General features: G+C 33.5%; 1 protein-coding gene across 1 annotated transcript in view; it reads right to left on the bottom strand.

Annotated features, from left to right (window-relative positions):
- Window positions 1–4900: 4900 nt before the first annotated feature.
- The window catches only part of LOC111085836 (paired box protein Pax-6-like), a gene marked incomplete at its 5' end in the record, with an annotated part of 24386 nt that continues 11472 nt past the window's right edge, over window positions 4901–17814 (bottom strand). Inside the window, 2 exons of the mRNA XM_022386218.1 lie at window positions 4901–5291; window positions 9022–9203. Coding sequence (XP_022241926.1) covers window positions 5088–5291; window positions 9022–9203 — 386 coding nt within the window. The remainder of the gene's footprint in view (window positions 5292–9021; window positions 9204–17814) is intronic.

Genomic DNA, 17814 nt, shown 5'->3' with positions numbered 1-17814 from the left:
CCTCGTATAGCTTTGCACAAAATTCAAACTAAGATACCTGTTCGTCTGATAGTATTTTACGTTAATCAAATGTTTTCTACTATTAAGGTTTTGTAGAGGGTGTTCACTTCGAATATTTTTGCGTTGCTTGTATTAAGGTTAAATTTACCTTAACATAGTAATGAGTAGTATTTGTTTGTTTATATTTTGATTTCGCATAAAGCTACACGAGGGCTATCTTCGCTAGTTTAGCAGTGTAAGACTAGAAGGAAGGCAGCTAGTCATCACCACCCACCGCCAACTCTTTCACCAACGAATAGTGGGATTGACCGTCAAATTATCACGCCATCAGGGATGAAATGGCGAGCATGTTTGGTGAGACGGGGAATCGAACCCGCAACCCTCAGATTGCGAGTCGAGCGCCCTAACCACCTGATCATGCTGGGCCCAATGATTAGTAAAACGAAATTTATTGTTTTCTAACTGAACTTCGCCGATTTATGTTAGTTATTTATTTAACAAGTATACGCCCTTATTTATTTAATATCATGTTAATAACACATCGTTTATACTATGTTACTGTTTTGTCCTAGAACAGATATTGGAGCAATTAATCATGTGAACTTGGAAATTGGTCTTAGATAGCCTGGTGGGTGATAGGGCTCTCGAATCGCAATCTGTGACTCGCAAGATCAAAACCCTGCTCTGAACATACTCTTCAGATGTGGGATCATTATAATGTGATGAACAATCCTACTATTTGTTTGATAAAGACTAATCTAAGTATTAGTGGTTGCTGTTAATCGGTTGGCAGTAAAAAAATTAGGAATCATGGCATATAGTCTTAGTAGCTCTGCAATAAACAAAACAAAAATTACTCTGAAATTTTTTGTTAGTTTTTTTTGTAGTGCAGAGTTACACAATGGGTTATCTGCGCTCTCTTTATTACGGATAATCGAACCCCGGATTTTAACATTGGTAGTCCGTAAACTTACCATTGACTTTCTGTCAATAAAGTTGAAAATAATATTATATTGCTTCAGTTCTAGTAGTACGTTTTTATTAAGAACTTAGAATGAATACAGCTCTTTTTTTATATAAATTATTTTCGGAATGACATATATGTAAGATCTGGTGTTCATATAAAAATAATTAATCCCAGTTAAGGCATTTATGCAGAAGAAGGTTTTTTAATGAAACAATTTATAAATCTGATATAGCTTTATGAGCTTCATTTTTGATCAACACATAAATAAATAGATCTCTTTTGGGTACAAATTCTATATTATTGCTAGATGGGTACAGCAGCTTAGACTTGCATGATTTAGCAGATGGTAACTCAGTTTCACACGAAAATAAGTGTAGAGATTTATCTGTAGTGCGTTTTTGCTTGTGCAAACATGTTTACAGGAGTGGATAGTTTAAACAAGTTTAAGGCTGTGCAGCTGTACAACTAGCTGAAACACTTATAGGCCCCTCAGAATATTTTATTAATTGTAATAAGGAAATGCAGTTAGAATCCTTAATGCAAGCAGTACAAATATAAAATGCTACTTGAATATTAGTTTTAATTGGAGAGTTTGTAAAATAAGATTTTTACAAACATTTTCATGCGATAGCTTTTACTAATTTTTAGCTTTCGTGTTTCTATTCAATAGCAGCTTATCCAGTTAAAACAAAAAAAAAAGAGCCAACTTCTTTCACTAAATCATATATACTTAAACATATAATAGCACCAATAGATGGCGCCACGAGCATCTCGTGTATCAAGGCGGCGGTGACAAATACTCCAAATGAGCTAATGTTATTATTTCAATAATTTTGCGCTAGTTTTTCTTTAATTACGCCAACTACGTACGAGACGTAATTTATAATTTATTAATTGATGCCGTTTCATAAGTAATCGATGGCTCATTGCTTTAAAAACTTCAACAACTAATTTTCCAAATGAATTATTTTATATGATGTCCCCCAAACATTGCCGTACTTTATTCGAAGGTATATAAAATTTCTAACTACTGGCGGTACGTAGGTAATGTGACGTCACCGAGAACTGATATCTTTTGAGAATAATATTAACAGCATTTTCTGACGCAAAGTATTCATACGCTCAAACCATAAGGATATGTTTAGATCAGGAATTTAGAATTTCCAAGAAATCAATATTCCTTGTACTTAATAATGTTTGAAAACAAAGGAATATTGGTCAACTTGGGACACCAGGTTCATCCAGCAAAGATATGCAACAAGTCGCACTCCAGACGTGGTAAGCAAAGCGTGTCTACATATCACAGGCAACAGTATGCAACATAATCAAGAAATATCTCTGTTTTAAAAAGCAATGGAAGTTACACGTACACAAGATGCTACCATTATATATTCGTTCATTGTCCTATACCTCAAATCAGCTGTAGAATGAAACATGTATCCATGCTATTCTATATGTAGACACATCGATTAGACTGTTGAATCGGGTGTGGGGAAATTGTCGTGCTCATACACTAGGTGTATAGTGAAAGTGCAGCAGGGAGAATTGGCGTGCTTTGGATATGACAGCCTTATGACTTAGCCTTTTGAAATGGAAACCACGCTGCAAATATTAACTGTAACAGCGTGGCGAGTCTACAAAATCGTTTTAATATAGCGTCCTAAGCCTCTTTATTGTACTTTAGTGATATGTTACAAAGACGGGAAGCGACAGAATCAGCTGAACGTTCTTGTGTTAAAAAGTTTTTCCATTGATGTATAAATTTGCTGTCATTAATTATAGACATAAAGAGTTAAACAATGAAGGTACTGTTGTCTGCAATTGAGTTAAACAGTGAAGGTACTGTTGTCTGCAATTGAGTTAAACAGTGAAGGTACTGTTGTCTGCAATTATTCGTCACAGGTTCAAGTTCTAACGCTAATTCCTGATTTTTGTGCTCAGAATCATATAATTGATAATTGAAATAAATGAGAAGATATATATTATCTTGGCACGTCCCGAATTTTGTCTATTTACTGAATTAAACTGTAACACTAAGAGTAGTAGTCAGAAATGTCAATCAAATATAATTAACCTAAACGAAAATGAAATTTTAGAGATACACAAATTTATTTAATCAAAACATGCACTTCAGAAAATACTGAATTTCAAATGCTAAGTTAAATGCTAGATTGTTTTGAATGTCATATTCATTATATGAAATGCTGAGCGTTGCAAATGTAGGATACTACACAAGCTCTGGCCACGAATCCGAATGGAATATTTTCTGAATCAACAACTCGAAAACTTTTACCACCTTATTAAAGTAAATGAACACAATCAAAGTAAATTTGAGCTAATACGTTTTATTTTTAATATATATATTACTGCAAGGTGAATGAAACTCATGTGCTTGATCTAACTGTAGTGCTAAAACACTCTTTTTGCTATGAAAGGCCCACCAAGGTATGTACGAAAGCTCTTAAAGTATTTGATCATGGTATGTTGTTTTAAACGTATTTTGTTCAACATTTTCTGTAATAGTTTACAGTGTTTTGTATAAAATTTGTAAAAATAGAAAATTTCAACGGAAAATAATTTTGGTAAAATGTTAAAAGCTCAACATGTATGCTCAGGTTTTCTTCTTTCTGTGGAAGTAATATCAAATATCTTTCGTTCATAATTACATCAAAATATTGTTTTTAAATATGTTAGTCTTTCTGGTTAAGCTACAAAATCATCTTTTCAAGAATAATAAAATCAAACCTTTATTGAACGATATTTGCAAAACAGAAGTACAAAGAAAAAAATGTCTCATCAAGTTCTTTAAAATATATTAATTTTTTCACAGTGTTCTTCAGGCACTTTTATTTATTCATTTGTGTGTTTCGTTAAATATCAGTCCGAAATTGAATCTAATGTAACGGATGTTAGCAAGGTGGCTTTTGTTTGCGAGAATTAAACACAAAGGTTTGTAATGTTTAGATTTGTTTTAGTAAAATAGGTTGAAAAAAATACTAAAGTAAGCATAATTTATCATTATCACGGTTTATAATGTCTTATATACTAGTAAAGTATGATTACAGTTTGATCTTACATCACAATTAGGCTTATAACTTGTTTTCACAAATATTTATTTTACTGGTCTTATTCTGTGGGCATTCAATTAAGAGGAACATAATAGCATCTCCCTAAGATTAACATATTATATTGTACTAATTTTATTGGATTATTGGAATATAATCTTTATGCCATTTTTTCTTACTTAATTTCGTTTTACCGAATCAGTTTTCTTAATTTCCTCTTTTCTTGTATCTTGTGCGATGAGCTAAGTATGTGAATTTGTTGTCAAATCGTAAAACACTTATATTTTAACTACAAAAACTGTTAAAAGAGCAATAAGTAATCGAGAGAGAAAATTATCTTTATGACAGTTGTTTGGATAAAAGTGGACCCCATTTTCTCCCTCAGAGGCATTTAACTATTTCAACAACGACTTACATTATTTTTTATTTGTATTAGTTTATGAATATATGCATGTGAATATATTTAGCAAATTATCATATGCAGAAACAATGTTTTTGTTGTCTTAAATCTTAAGCTTTTTCTCATTAATTTTATCATAACAAACAACCCTTCAGTTTTAGTAATTTAATAAATACGTGAATAGACTATTTTATGTTTGAAAAGGTACAAAAAAAGATCTTAGGAAACTGCAAGGGACTAATTTTATTATCTTGTTTAAATCAATCCATGTTCCAAAAACTACCTAAAGCATTTACAAGAATAAATTTGTTGATAATTTCATTGCTGTTTGAAACAGCATTAGTGTCTTAGTTTTAATTTCTATACATACTGCTCGTAATTATAATTATAAAAATATGTTATAATTAAAAGACTTTAAAAAAGTTAGAGGGCAAATTCGATTTCAGTTGATTTAAAACCATATATGAAGCTGGTCAAACATGGATCAGCAGCTTATACTACTACCTACTGTTTTATAAATTACTTAATTACTAGTTATTAGATGATACTTGCCCAATTAAAAATGTTAATATGCCTTGAATTACGCCATTTTCAGATAGAAAACGACCCGAAATGGGCGTGGTTAATTTGTACTTAGAATAGGTGAATTGCTAGTTCATTGCAAAGATGATACAGCAGGAGAAAAAGCTGAGTTTTCGCCACCCATCCTAGGCAGTTCGTTGCATTTTGGACCTTGATATGAAGGTACTTTTGATTCTAGTTGGAAAGACGACAGAGGAGTTTGCTCTGAGGATGAATCTTTGATTTTATTCATTCTTTGACGCCGTCTCCACTTCGCTCGTCTATTAGAAAACCAAACCTATTACAAGTAACCAAAATACATTGCAACAATTAATCATATATTCATTAAGATAACATCTTTTAAAAATTCATCAAAATAAATATTCAAATAACACTTGTACGTGTTAGATTATTCTGCTTATAGATTAATGCTCATGTTCTATAGCATTTATATCTGTTTTGGATGATAGTACAATCGGAAAACAAGACTGTTCATTTGTAAAGCTTGTTCAAGCTATTAAAATAACACTTGTATACACTTATGCGATGCCGTAAATAAAACCAAGGTAAACATACCATGCTAATTTCATTTTCAGAAGAAAAATGTAAATGTAAAATTTTTCATTGATTACACGTCTTTAAAAATTAGGTTTTCATTTGCCCCCAGTATGTCTGCGGACTTATAACGCTAAAAACCGGATTTCGATACCCGTGGTGGGCAGAGCACAAATAGTTCATTGTGTAGCTTTGTGCTTAACTTCAAACAAATCAAACCAAGGTTTTCGTTTTCTAATTCATCCTCAACTCGCAATAGATATGGCTTTATTTACTAAGCTTTGCCCTAATGACTTATATAGTGCAACATCAAAATAACCAATGGTTTTCGGTTGTTTCTGGTTTCAAAAAATAATGCTTTAATTTATAAATGCTTTACATTAGTTAATCCTATTTAGTTATCGTAATTGAAAACTAGTGTCAACACGTGCGATTCGTATGCTGGAAAATTTCGAAAACTGTTTAATACAACTTAATTCATTCCCAATGGACCAGAAAAGAGTATGGGAGTTTATAACACTAAAAATCGGGCTTTAATACCCGCTATGGGCAGAGTATAGACAGCCCGTTTTGTAGCTTTGTGCTCAACAACAAACATATAGCTTAATGCAACAATGGACAAAATAAATGAATGTTTTAAGCAGAAAATAGCAAAGCAAAAATAATATTACTGGGATAGTAGCACAGTATTGGCAAAATGTTTGCATACTGTTCTGTATTGATGGTATGCATGTAGAAAATGCCATCAATACTGTTCTGTATTGATGGCATTGTCTACATGCATGGAGTAGTTATTGAGTAAATACCCGAGTAGTAACAGAAAAAGTGGCGTATGATCGAACAAACACGTACGAGTTGTTTTTCTGGTCCATATAAATTGTTTTGAGCATTTATTCATTAAACACACTTACACACTTGTGTTATATAAAAGGGTGTGCTTTTGGTATAATCTTTTTCGGAACAGATCAACGCTTTGTTCAGGAAAATTCTCTGTACTTGGTGTAGAGTTGTGTCTCGTCACCTGCCAGAAGTTATAGGGCGTCAAATTCTTCGACAGTTCACAAATGGTACGGAGCAAACGGAGATTGCTAAAACAGTAAGGTACCCCCAGTGTACTGTATCTATAATCCTGAAACGTCATAGGACTACAGAAAACGTTGTTCCAGGAAAGTCTACTGGTAAATGCCGAAAAACTACTGCCCGATGTGACCGCGTTTTGATCAGGTTAACACGTCAAGGTCGAAAGAATTCTTGCAACACCTTACGACAGGAATGGCATGTACACATTCATTCCAGGGTTTCTAGAAGAACAGTGAATAGGAGACTAACCAAACAAGGTTATTTTGCAAGAAGGGCTGTCTGCAAACCGATATTAACCAGAATTCACCGCTGTCACCGTATTACTTGGGCAAGATAACATGTCAACTTACAGTTAGGACACTGGCAACATGTGACCTTTTCAGATAAGTCTTGTTTCCGGCTTGTTAAATCTGATGGTAGGATTTGTGTTCGTCGTTTACCTGGAGAACAGATAAGGGAAGACTGTCTTTCCCACAAGGAACACACGGTAGGTGGTGCAGTACATATTTAGGCAGCTATTCATCATTGTGGAGAAATTGCTCTTCAAATCTTCCAGGGAAACGTCAATGGCGCTTCTTAAAGGCTTTACATGGAGACAATATTTCTGTTATAGGATAGGGTAAGTCTGGCAATAACTTTGTGTTCAAGTATGTCAATACTACTGCTCTCAGTGCACGTACTGTACAGGATTATCTTGACCAGAACGACATTACAAGATTGCCATGCCAGCAAAGTCTCCAGATTGTAATCCCATTGAGAATTGTTGGGCAGAACTGAGTCAAAAAATTGCTAACCACGACCCTAAAACAGCTACTGTCTAGTGACAAGTTGGGATGAAATAATGGTGGATTACATCAATAACCTCATCGACAGCATACCACGTCACCTTGAGGAGGTTATTAGGGTACGAGGATGGCCAACCAAGTACTGAATGCTTAATATGAATTGATATAAGGCTACAAATGTTATTTATAATAAGTTAATGTTATGTGTCTTGGTAAGGTTTTGTTGTGATAGGTGAAATGCTGAATTACACATCTTTCTACAGGTGTCTGATAAAATTGTTTGCTGTTCTAATAAATCGTTCATGATATCCATAAAACATGTCTCATTATAAAAATGACATATGTAGGTGTTTAATATAACATGCATTTCTCAGTTTGACAGCGTTAACTATATTTGTATTCCATCTTAATAATAATGATCTTGTGTGTTACAAAACATGCAAACATTTTGGCCAATGTATAACACCGAAGGTTTCTAATATAAACAGTTAAAATTAAAAACAAATTATTATTTATCAGGCTTATGCAACGTCAAAAATGTTTTTTAAATTATATGAGAAACAAGCAGTGAATGTAGCCCGAAGTGCGCGCAGGGACGTATATGTTGGATTTATGGAGTTTTAACAATATTCATTAAAGCGTTGTTATATTTTACGTTACATACTATGGATGAGGCAAGAGTAACGTCTGTAACTATAGACGTTTTGTAAAGAGCCTATTTGATCTAATGACTTTCGAATTATCACTTCAACTTCTAGTGGAAAATCTAGTATCTTGTCTGAAAAAAAAAACGGAAAATACAAAGCAGTTCCTTATCAAGGTTCTTGCTTTAAGGTTTTTTTTCATAGGAGTCAAACATAAAGCTGTTTTATTAAGAAAAAAAACTGTTTCTGAAATATATATATAACTACTTTAGTCGTTTTAATACTAATATAAGAAAGTAAAAAGAGAAACAAATATCATAAGTAGCATAAATTGGCACGTTTGATCCATATCACACTGCGATCGTACAAAAAACAGTTCAAAGCACGGAATGTTAAGTAGCGTATCTTGCAGGTTATCTATAAATTTTCCCATGAATGAATACATGTTTCTTGAATTTTCTAATGGTGAATTTCAAATCGATGTTTTTCAAAATTCATATCAATCGATCAATCAATCAATAAATAAATAAGTCTATCTATCTATATATATATATACACTGTAGATTTACAGTCATACTGTGCTACTGAAGTTTTGGCAGTCTTATTTATGTAAAAAAGTATTATTTTGCAACGCTTATTATTATTATTTGTACGGCATTTCAACTCATTACAACAAAATATAATTAAACAACTTGGATAATTCTACCTATTCCAACTATTTATGTCTTCCACTTTACAAAGTGCAACAGTATTTCATTGTCAAACAATACGTATACGACAATTTTAAATACTTCAGGTAAGATGATATTACGAAGTGCGTTAAATTTTACCTTATTATACTAGGGGGGCAGCTCAGTATTACTCTACGAAGTTTTTTTTTTTTAAGTTTGTGTTCAGGTTTTGATGAACAATAAAAATGTTAATGATTGTAATTGCTCTCTTATTATTAACATGATGAATCCACCTGGATTCTAGCCCCGGTTAAACTAGTCTTAGCCGCGAGGTCCTCTCTGGTATTAACGCAAGGGTAGTGGTTCTTTTCAAATTCTTCTTCCAGAACTTCCAGCTGCTCTACGCTAAACGTGGTCCTGTTTCTGCGCAAACTGAGACGATCCCTTGTTTCTATCGATAGCGTTTCATCCGATTCTGTGCCAGAGTCATGTGTATAAAAAACAACAACAACAATAATTTACTTGCGCACTTGAATAGTTCACTCTAGACAACTGAGATTTATTAATAGGAATGAGCATATTTCTTAAAATATGTCAGAAATAATGACTTAAGCCCTACAATTACGGTACCATCGAACTATTAAAACTTTTTTAAAACTATTTATGCAATAAATTACTTATGTATCCATGTATTTATTAATTACAAGGCCGCTAATAACACACGAGTCATATAAATAATTAAAGAAAAACACCATTAATATTGTAATTGATCGCTCAAATTACCTGTACACTTATTTATTTGTTTTACATGAAAAAGAAAATTCGCCCATTTTTATTTTTAGTCAGTTGTTTAGATTACGTAACACGTAAAAATATAAAGCTACTATATACATGATACAATATATTTAGGACTAGTTATACTTGTTAGTTTGTTTTAACTTGTTATACTTCACTCAAATATAGGGAACTTTAATACTACTTTTTTTTTTTACTTTTAGAGATATACGTTTACTAAATGTATTATTAATTGTCAAAGGAATGCAACTAGCATATTATTACACATTGGTGTAAAACTGTACACTTTCTTTGGAGAACTCTAATGCTCCAAGTGACTTCCAACAAACAATGTTAGGAAACATCTTAAGCTTGTATTTTATTTGTTAATCGTAACGTAACAATATCGTATTTTTTCGTCAAATTTGAAAGTAACTTGAATACATTTGCATTTAGCAGGTGTCTGCACCAACAGTACAGCACCAAGTGTTAGCTCCATCAATCGTATACTAAGAAGCAGGGCTGCCGAAAGAGCCACAGCTGAATGTTTAAGAATGGCAAGTTGTGGAATTTACTATCCTTACGCAGTATTATATCCCTGGGGAACTACAGCTGCCGAAATGGCAGCTGTTGCCTCATATTCTCCTGTCTGGTCTGGAACCAGTACAAGTACTGTTCTGTCCAATAGGTCAGACTCCGCCATCGTATGTGATCGTAAATCAGGCAGGTATCAATCAGGCTTCACTACTGATTAGATAAGTTAGGATTTTTCTAAAAATTTATCTCTTTTTTTCTTTTTACATATAACAGTTGCTTCTAAAAAAAATGAAAACTTTTCGTTTCTTGTAACTCTGTAAATTTTAATGCGCATAGATAGACTGATTGCTTTATTACCTGTAACAACGATTATCGTGTAAAGGTATTATAACACACACACAAACAAAAAATTAAAAACAAATAGCATGAAATTATTGAACTGGACAACAAGCGAAGTAAAGTGTTAATTAGAGGATGTTTTGATCCACTTTGACGTCTAGTATTCAGGTACACTGATGATAGCCAGAGAGTAATAAGCATTCTCAACAGGTCTGGGGAACGTTAAGAAGGGAATAATTTCAAATACTGACAGCTGGAGAGTAAAAAAAAGTACAAACAACTAAGTAAGTGAAATTTATATTCACAATGGGTTTATATCTAATGTTCCAATTTCTAGTTTCGTTGTAAAACGTCTGGCTGCTATGGCAAACAGAGAGAGTTTTGGATGTTTACACAAGGCGAATACCAGAATAAGATTAAATATAATGCTACAGCGATATGTTAGACCCATATTCCTAGTACAATGTCCCATAATTATTAATTTACCTACGATAAAAATCATTACAATTATATTCAATCAAAGGAGATATAGCATAATTCTGCAATCATCACACTGATCACTCCTCATTTCTGAGCCTTCTTAAGCTTGAATTTTAAAATTAAATGCTAAAGCCAATGTTTTGCAAAATAACTAACAATTTTGTAACTTCCGGAAAACACCTAATTGAGACCACAAATAAAACGGTTTAACAGTTATATTTAAACAACAAAGGAAAACGTTATTAGGCACTAAGGCTCCAATAGCCAGATAAAACAAATAAAATCTAAACTAAACAACATTAAATTAAACTCAAAATGCAATCAGGAGTTAAATAAACCAAAATTATTACACTGTGAGTAACGTTAAAAACGTTTACAAAAATAAATTGTGGTTTTGTTTGTTTGTTTAAGCAGAAAGCTATAGAATGGGCTAACTGGGGGTGAGGATTTTAGCATTGTAAATCCACAAACTTACTGCTGACCAAGCGAGTGGCATTAACTTGTGCTAAACAATAAATCAAACTGGAAACAAAATAAAACCATATAAAGATGTACATTAAATCACAAAATAAATGGAACCAAAATCAATGAAATATTAAACAAAACAAAATAAACTAAATCAGATGAGTTCAACAAAGTGCACACACAAAAAGAAAACATAAACCTACCAGAATTTATCACACTACTAAATTAAAATATGTGTTGAAGGTTGAATCAAAACAAAGTAAATTGAAAACAAGGTTAAAGGTAAATTGAAAATCAAGAATATCAAAAAAGAAGACAAGTAACGTAAATAAAATTCCTAAACTAATACAAGACTGATTATGCAAAACAAAATATCAGCCAGTAATAACACATTTAAACAAAAAACATGCAATGTAAATTTAAACAATGAGAAAAATAACTTAAATAAACAAATACAGTATAAATTAACATGACACAAAATAAACTTAGAATTCGAATAATTATGTAGATCGTAAAAGTCACTAAGGATTTGGGTTTTTAGAATTTCGCGCAAAGCTACACGAAGCTATCTGCGTTAGCCGTACGTAATTTAGCAGTGTAAGACCAGAGGGAAGGCAGCTAGTCATCACCACCCACCGCAAACTCTTGGGCTACTCTTTTACCAACGAATAGTGGGATTGACCGTCACTTTATAACGCAAAAGTAACTAAGAATTTTTGACTAAATAAGGGGAACTAAATAATTTAATTAAATGATCTGTGGTGGACCACTTCTACTTCCAAAGATCAAGCAAGAAGAGAACAGAAGACAAACTTAAAAGCGTCCCTTGCTCTTCCCGAATGAGCATTTTTGGTCATCGTGTTTTTTTCTTCTTCTCTGATTCTTGTACAATGTGTTTCTTGGGATCAGTAGTATAAAGAAAAAGTCATCCTGTCCCAAAAGGCAGTCGTCCATGGCTCTATTGGTCACTTACCAGGATAACTATAATCTAACACTTATTATTCTATATAGCAAAAGTCTGATTTGAAAAGTCTAAGTGAGATGTTTATCAAGCCCTATAAGGTTAACATTATATCACTATCCAAACTTTTCTAGATAAAGTCTTATTTTAACAAAATGTAACATACATACCACATCCTAAACCATCTTTTGTGAATGCACGCACATATCAACTACAAAAATGTGCGTGTCCCAAGCATGCTAGTTAACGTTTAATCCACATATTTTCTATAGGACAGCACACACACACACAGCTAAGTTAGCTAGAACCATGACTGCACCACGCCATGGTAACAGGCTTACTTTTCAGCTGTACAGCAACCTCATATATACATAATTTATTCTATCAATGACTGGTTACATAAAAGGAAGAGAGCTTGCTCCATTGTGGAAAGGGATAAAACCTCAAGGTAACACCGTACATTTTAAACTGAAATTAAGCCATATAATTTACAAGTAACGACTAAACCTTCTAACGAAGAAGGTTTTAACAACCTGTCCATTCCAATCACTAATTTGTCTTCTGACACAAATGACCAACATTTGAAGTACTGAAAAGAAACTATCGATTCTTTCAATTTTGACAGTTTAAAGTAAAAAAAAGGGGAATGCCAGATCTCTTAATTTTTCACTTTAAAGTTCAGAAAAGGAACAGTTATGTCTAAATATTTCAGGTTTAAAACATAGAGAAGGAACCGTCACAGCCGAGAATGTCTAACAATATAAACCACAGTATCCCTTGATTTTTTCCTTGTCATAGTAGAAGTACTTAACCTTGTTATAAACTTATTGTATAGTACCTATTTTCGGCTAAAACATCAGAAAATTCTATCTAGTTTTTCTATCTGTTTTATCTTGTGAAATTATGAACATCTTCATCAGTTCATTGCTGGACACAATATGCTGCCGCATATGCAAGTGGTTTTTTTTCCACATCTTTTTATCTTGGATAAACTTCTCAAATAGTCTGACTCGCTTACCAATAATTCTAACACCGACAAACTCTCCTGCATGCTACTATTTGATTTCCGGCGTTTGGCATCAAAGTTTACTCCACAAATTGCATATGTTACACTTTCCTGTTCCCTATATTCGTCTAATCTTTTTATTCCTCCTATTTATGGGGTTCTCTCTCGCTCTTTCACGATCCATGCCGGAATCCCTCAAGGTTCTGTGTTATTCCCTCTTCTGTACATTCTCTATGTGGCTCATATGCGTTGCTCCCGGCTCCCTTCTCAGTCGTTTCAATATGCTGATGCCACTGCATTGGTGGACCACTGTCCCACTATGTCCAGCCTGAATAAGCTGTATTGGTGTCGATGCTGGCGCTTATGCATAAATGCCCCTAATACTCGGGGTATTCTTTTTGCCCCACACGACGTAAGTTCCGGCCTTGCCGTGACCCGTATCTGTTTGACGTCCGTATGGACAATGTCCCCATCCACCTTTCTGAATCGGTGACCTATCTTGGCATTGTCTTTTATAGACATCTTACCTGGAAACCACAACTATTCGTCCTCTCTGTTAAGGTTTCTCGCCGTCTTCATCTACTCTGTTCTCTCACTGGTACCCTCCTGAACCCTCCTCTTAGAGTCCGTGAGTATTAGGACTCAGGATAGATAAAAAAGGGTAGAGGGGACATCGGCACCTCAACGTGATCGGGATTTTCAGGTGGGAGGGACATAACATAAAGGCTCAGTGGATGATCGGCTGGTGCCAAAATGCTTCCTGGGGTATAAACTGTGGTGGCAAGAATGTCGCAGAAGATGACATTTTGGTCACGAAAGCATTTATTGATATAACGAGTACGAAGCTGACGAAGGTGTAGCAGAATGTGAGGAAAGGTGATACGGCTATACAATTCTGTAGTGGGACTTGGAAGTTTAATACGGAAAGCAAGCCGGAGGGCATGACGCTCCAAAACCTGAAGGCGAGAGAAGAAGGCCAAAGAGATGGAAATTCAGGCCGTATGGCCAAAGGTCAAGCAGGGTTTGATGAATGTATTAAATGTGTACAGCAATTGCCAATTCCCACATATTCTTCATTGTGTGTGAAACAGCCTGAACCGTGTACACTACGATTTCTCTCTTTGCCCATATCGCTATATTTCAATCCCCAAGTACAACTCCATTGCAGGTTTTGCTTTTTTACCCACAATTTATAACATATATGTAAAATCATTCAAAAGTTGGTCTCCTGTATAATATCGAATAATGAATACGAAATATCATAACACTATTCACATAATAAATAAATAAACTACGTATTCCGAAAATTGTTTAATCTCTAAATCAAAGTTCCAGACCGGTCCAGTTCAATCTACACTTTAATAAACGCGTGTTATTGAGTTATACTAGTTTCGAAGGATTCCACTCCTCATCAACAACCCTGAACACAAGTTAACCGTATGATGGGGGAGGGATTTTCGGCGACAAAGATAGATAAAGAACGTTTCCTTCCCTCTAATCTTACACTGCTAAATTAGGAACGGCTAGCGCAGATAGCCCTCGTATAGCTTTGCGCGAAATTCAAAACAAACAAACAAATAAACGCTATAAAAACTCAAAGGTGATTTATTTACCTTTATCAATTAGTACTTTAATTTGCATATACGTTATTTTCTATTAATGTTATAGATCAGTGTACAAACGTTTTGTTTTTCTTGAATATTAAAATGACGAAAACGTTAAAGGTATCTTTTTTGATATTTAAAAGTAATATTTCGTTTGTAACTTATTAACTAATTAAATTCGTCATTCAACGAATTACATTTTAGTTTGAGGGCCTATCAACTTAACTATGAAATCGTGTTGGATAAACTTATAGCATTTATTTTAAACAATTGTGGCTTTTTTATATAATGATATTTTTTGGTTTGCTGACCCAGGCTGTGTTGATAAGCCTTGAATAGGCGAAACTGTATTCTACAGCAGAGGGTAAGGTCAATCAAAGGACGCATTAGACATCTACATCACAGATCCTCTTTTTCAATTTCACCTCTGGTGAAAACGAAAAGAAATGTTGTCTTTGCGTGAAATTAGTTAAATAAACGCTTTGGCCCGGCATGGCCAGGTAGTTAGGGCGCTCGGGTCTCAATTTGCGGGTCGTGGGTTCGAATCCCCATCCTACCAAACATGCTCGCCCTTTCAGCCGTTGTGGCGTTTATTACATGACGATCAGTCCCACTATTCGTTGGTAAAAGAGTAGCACAAGAGTTGGCGGTGAGTGGTGATGACCAAATTAAGTAACACGTCATGTTATTAATTAGTTTTCCAGCACCTTGGGTGAAAATATTCCATGATCTTATTTGGTATTTCTTTGCACTGGATACCGTAGAGTCCATAAAGTAAAATTATGATTTAAATAAGTATTAAATACTTTGTGAAGATTGTTCCAGCACCTCATGCTGGAATGTGTTATAGTAAACGATAAAGCGTATTGAAAACCTACACTCATCAATAACAAGTTCAAAGCAGAAACCTTATCATTAAGTACATTTCAGTAAAACCTTTGAAATTTTGTCACGATTAACACATGATTATTTTAATACAGTACTGAAAAATATAAATTGAAGACAAAGGTAGCTTAAAAAATAATTAGTATATATATTAACATAACGCCTAATTATAATAAATGTTTCAAATTTTATTTTCTCATTGTCAAACTCTTAGAAATACTAAGACATATTTTACTTCTGTAAGGTATTATTGATCACTCAAGAACGAATTTTGAATTTTGAAAAAAAAACTAAATAGAAATGGCTCTTTGGCCAACATGTTGTTTTCTTTTGATATAAATGCACCTAGAACCAACTGGCAAAACGATTACTAGCTGACAATCTATCACAGTTTAATTACCGTCATAGAAAACATATTTGGTGCGTTCACTGCTCCATTGCCTGCGGCATACATACTTGCTTACAATAGAAGACAAACTTTTATAAACGGAAAATCTTTAAGGAGCTCGTATTAATTTTTTTATTCATTATATATCAATCACGAGTTAATTATATGTTCTATAAACCACATAAAATGACATATACTCGGGCAGATTAAACAATAAATGACGAATATACATAAGGCTACAGGTTACGAGAGTTTTACGCAAACGATAAGAGCTTTTACAAGGGATAGGCGCAAGATCACCTATTAGAGTTATCCATTTGTCTTTAATATGGGTCTATTATTCACATTTTTCCACATTATGTCCATTGTGTTCAGTCTATTTCAATCAATTACGCCAGGCCAATGATGAACAGAGCCGTCGAGTGAAAGAAAGCCTAATCATTCACAAGTTGAGGTCTGAGATCATTGCTAAAGAAGCTGCTAGTAAATTGCGTTTACAGCCTGTATATAAATTTTAAAATGTGCGTAGAAATTACTCTAATTCTATTTCAACAATATTTTATTCAAAGGTATTTTAAAATTGATATTTGTATTTTTTTAAACATTTATTTAGTGGAATTCACAAAGCAAAATGAAAATAAACGTTTAAAGTTACATTTCTGCACAAACACCGAGGATCTTACCCTGTAATTAATGGATTTATCGATTTGTTATAGCATTTTCTGCCCATCCCAAACCATAGGTTTATATCTGTTAAGAAATTATTAATCTCTTGGAAATATAATTCTCACGATTTAATTACTCACGCAAATGTCTTTCTTTTTCTCTGTTTTTATTAGTATACTTTTGTTTCCACCCTTTTATGTCCTCACTTCATGTGACCAGAACAAATTTGAAATGTGGCTCAGCTTTGAAAATAATAACTGACAAAAATTAAATTCCATTAAATACAACAGATTATAAAATATTTAATTCGATGTAAGGTGAATAAAATCGAGCGAGAATTAATTTGTGATTTTGCAGGAAAGTGACAGGACATAGCTCAGGTAGAGAAGAGCGATGGAATTTAGTGGAAAGTTTAGAAGATTTAGGAAAAAACCACAGATCTTGGAACTATTTTACTGTTTCTTTAGAGGATCTTTTCATTCCAAAAAGTGTTTTCGTGTTAGATTATATGTTTGAAAGATATAAAAATGATCTTGCGGGACAAGATATCAGGTGATATTTATTAGATCGAGAGAGTATGAAAGATGCTGTCAAAATATTTTGGTGATTCAAAATTGACTCAACTGCTTATTCAAGGAATATTATTAAGTGTATTGCATTCAATTAATTTAGATAATTGAAAGAGCTTATAAATTATTGAAAATATGTACACGTATTATACATAAATTTGTTTTGACAAAGAATTTTGTTAAGAAAACATTGCTACCTAGCCTGACCTGACCCCATTTGGAAAGGTCATGTCTTAAGTTATTGGTCTTTCTTATTCATTTTTTGTTCTTTTATGACTTTTAGCTGGAAGTTATGACAACATGTATTAAAAACGTAGGATGTAAAAAGAAATATATTAATAAAAATTAATCATGTTGAAATTGCCCCCCCAGTGGCACAGCGGTATGTCTGCGGACTTACAACGCTAGAAAC

The sequence above is a fragment of the Limulus polyphemus genome, unplaced genomic scaffold (genome assembly GCF_000517525.1).
Source record: "Limulus polyphemus unplaced genomic scaffold, Limulus_polyphemus-2.1.2 Scaffold28, whole genome shotgun sequence".
NCBI classification, from domain to species: Eukaryota; Metazoa; Arthropoda; class Merostomata; order Xiphosura; family Limulidae; genus Limulus; species Limulus polyphemus.
This window is presented reverse-complemented; position numbering and strand designations above follow the sequence as displayed.